We start from the raw sequence: 2,960 nt of genomic DNA, 5'->3' as shown, positions 1-2,960 counted from the left end.
CTAGATTTAGCAACTTTCAGACGCTTTTAGTGGCTTTTTTCCATAGAATATTCATACTGACAAACCTAGCGACTTTTTTGGATAAACCTTAGCTATGGTTCAGTTGGAAGATTTCCCGCGAACGCGAGGTCTGACTTTCCCGGAGAAGTGTCACCTCTCTCGGCGTCTGTTCTGTGCAGTGAGCGGCAGAGAAGCAGCGCATTCAGTTAGCCGCACCGCAGCGACTCGTCAATAAATCAGTACAAAACAGCGTTTCCTAGCACCTGTCGCTTACTGATTGTTTGGAATTATAAATATGAATGTAGTTCTTATAGTTCGTCTATTAATATATTTTATTTTTTTTGTTACTCAGACGCAGGCAGTGCGCTGCATGAGACAAAAAAGTAATATAGCCAAAACCACCGCATAGCCGCTCAACATGCATCTACTGTACATGCATGTTGATTTTATCAGACAATGTCGCGATTATAAATGAGAGTGACTCTTGGTTAACATGTATAAATGGGTCGTGTTTCGTCACTATTTAGAGTGGAATTTTTCTACAATATTCACTCATCATGACAGTAAAATAGGGCATTCTAAGTCAATCTACTGCAGTATTTCCTCTCAATCAGTAGGAAAAAAAAAATTTACACCCGGTCATGCATGGAAAAAAAAATTTTTAAAATACCGTCATATACCGTGAAACCGGTATAATTTTGAAAAATACCGTGATATAAATTTTTGGTCATACACTAATCTGTATTTTGTTTATATTCAATGCACTCACCTCTGCTTCAGCTGATCCACAGATACAGCCTGGGGAAAGAGAGGACACCACAGTGGCGTGTGTTAGCGTAAAGATTTATTAATGGATTAGTGGAAAGAAAAGCAACTGAAGTCTAACCTGCTCAGAAACCTGTGCCTGCAGATTCTGGAGGTCTGTCTTCAGTGTCAGGTTCTCATTGTGTATGGCCTTCATAGGGTAGAGAGAGCTGTGAGTTCACTACACAGCGGAAATCACACTTCAGTTCAACTGGTGTGAGCTGGAACGATGGTGCTGACACTTGCCTGCATTTTTGTCTCCCTGCCGGCGCTGCTGCTCCTCTCTGCATTAAGAGAATCTTCTAGACTCTTCCTCTGTAGCTCTTTTTCAGCCAGCCTAATGAGAGACACATGCAAGATAACGTATAATGAGGTTTAAGACAGCTGACCGCCTTAAGCTGTGTACCAACCATGTGATAAAGTGGCAAGTGATAAATCCGTTCCATGTTAGGACTTTTGGCTGAAAGTAGAAGGTCTTATCAGTACAAATTTCTTTTTACATAGCTGTATATGAAACAACAAATACTGTACTGTCTAACAAGCTGTTATTTTATTGCTTGACGTAGCATTTTACTTGATGCTGAAATATCACATGACTATTGATGAACAGGGTTAAAGCGCATTTTCAATATTTTCTGCAGTTAAGTTTCTTCTGTGCACAGTCAATGTGAATACTGTAACCTAACCTGTTAATACGGGTGTCAAAATATATGCAGTGTAAAACAGGCCTTATTTTGTGCAAAAACCACAAAACAAGGAAGCTTTGAGGTGACCACTTACAGTTTTTGAAGCTCTTCGAAATGTGATACCGTTGCAGCCTAAGAGGAAGAACAAAGAAATGACTCCTAAACATGACTGTCCACCAACAAGCAGAGACCGATTCCTCCTCATCCACATACCTGAGTGTTGAGCCGAGTCTGAAGATTATCAATCTGAACTTTCAGCGTTTTGTTTTCATTAAGAAGATCCTGTAAATGACAACGCTGTGTGATGATCAGCAGCCATATAACATGCATACATGCTTCTTTAGAGTTCCAGGAGTACTGTGACTCCTCCTCAGGTACCTGGATTTGTTCCTGCAGTTGGTCGTCAGGCTGCATGGTGTGCTGAGACGCCTCCAACAGTTGCATGACCTGCTGCTCCAGCTGCTTGACCTTCTGCTGCTCCTGCTCTTTAAAGATGAGTGTGTCCGTCAAGTTGCTGTGGAGAGTCTGGATCTCCTTGTTTTTATTGGTTATCTCGCTCTCTACAGCCATCAGCTGATTCTGCAGCTCTGAGAAGACACAGGAGACACTGCTTAAGTGGTGTGTGCAGAACACTTGAAGTCTGTAAGATGGGGTGCGTGTGTGTTTCTACCTTGTTTAGCGACCTGGAGCTTTTCTCTCTCTGCACTGACGTTGTGCAAATAGTTCTGCAGCTCTTCCCAACGACGTTTTGCATCCTGCGACAAAAGATACAAAACAGTTTCAGCTCAATAGCTAAATGTAGTGAGGCTACAAACAGATGCTAAATTTTAGAGGCACTAAACAAAAGCTCAGCTGTTTTCAAGAGCAGCCTTTCCTGTAACAATCTAATTCTGCCAACAAGCAGTGGTGTAAGGAAAATGGAAATTAACACTTGAAAATGAAAATTCAAATCATATAGTGAGCAGAGGAGATAAACACTCTCTAGAGATATAGTCTTATATACAGGAAAATCCTATTCATTTAATCAAATTGGTTGGTGTGAATGGCTTGTTTAATCAAATTAATTCATTTCAATGACCAGGTAAAATGTTGAAAAGTAAAAGAGTAATTATGTATGTATGTATGTATGTAAATAAATAAATTTGCCAATCCTCATTTTTCAGTGGTCACAAGTCATTTAACTTGTCAAAAAAATCTGGTTAAGCAATGCTATTAAAATCACAGTGATTTTTTTTATCAGTGGTTCACTTTTATGTAGTTAATATCTGATATTTAAAAGTGTGAAGTGTATTCAGTTATTAAATTTTTATTAAGGTAACCTGATTGAGATCTTCACTGTTATAACCAAAACTGTTTTTTTAATTCTAAAATCTGATAATTATATAAAAGACTTACATTTTAATTTAAAGATAAAATTTTTAAATTGTATCTTTTTTTACAAAGCACAAATATTTTAACTTTGATCTAAAT

General features: G+C 38.5%; 1 protein-coding gene across 2 annotated transcripts in view; it reads right to left on the bottom strand.

Moving 5' to 3' along the window:
- LOC107733322 (kinectin-like) overlaps positions 1-2,960 on the bottom strand; it is a 28,544-nt gene that overhangs the window by 17,997 nt on the left and 7,587 nt on the right. For both annotated transcript variants that reach the window (XM_016544895.1, XM_016544896.1), the window contains exons 9-15: positions 2,161-2,245; positions 1,869-2,077; positions 1,704-1,772; positions 1,585-1,622; positions 1,051-1,141; positions 887-955; positions 770-798 (exon numbers count right to left, since the gene is read on the bottom strand). In XM_016544895.1, the coding sequence (XP_016400381.1) occupies positions 770-798; positions 887-955; positions 1,051-1,141; positions 1,585-1,622; positions 1,704-1,772; positions 1,869-2,077; positions 2,161-2,245 (590 nt within the window). The remainder of the gene's footprint in view (positions 1-769; positions 799-886; positions 956-1,050; positions 1,142-1,584; positions 1,623-1,703; positions 1,773-1,868; positions 2,078-2,160; positions 2,246-2,960) is intronic.

Source organism: Sinocyclocheilus rhinocerous, unplaced genomic scaffold (genome assembly GCF_001515625.1).
Source record: "Sinocyclocheilus rhinocerous isolate Xijiao unplaced genomic scaffold, SAMN03320098_v1.1 scaffold3326, whole genome shotgun sequence".
NCBI classification, from domain to species: domain Eukaryota; kingdom Metazoa; phylum Chordata; class Actinopteri; order Cypriniformes; family Cyprinidae; genus Sinocyclocheilus; species Sinocyclocheilus rhinocerous.
This window is presented reverse-complemented; position numbering and strand designations above follow the sequence as displayed.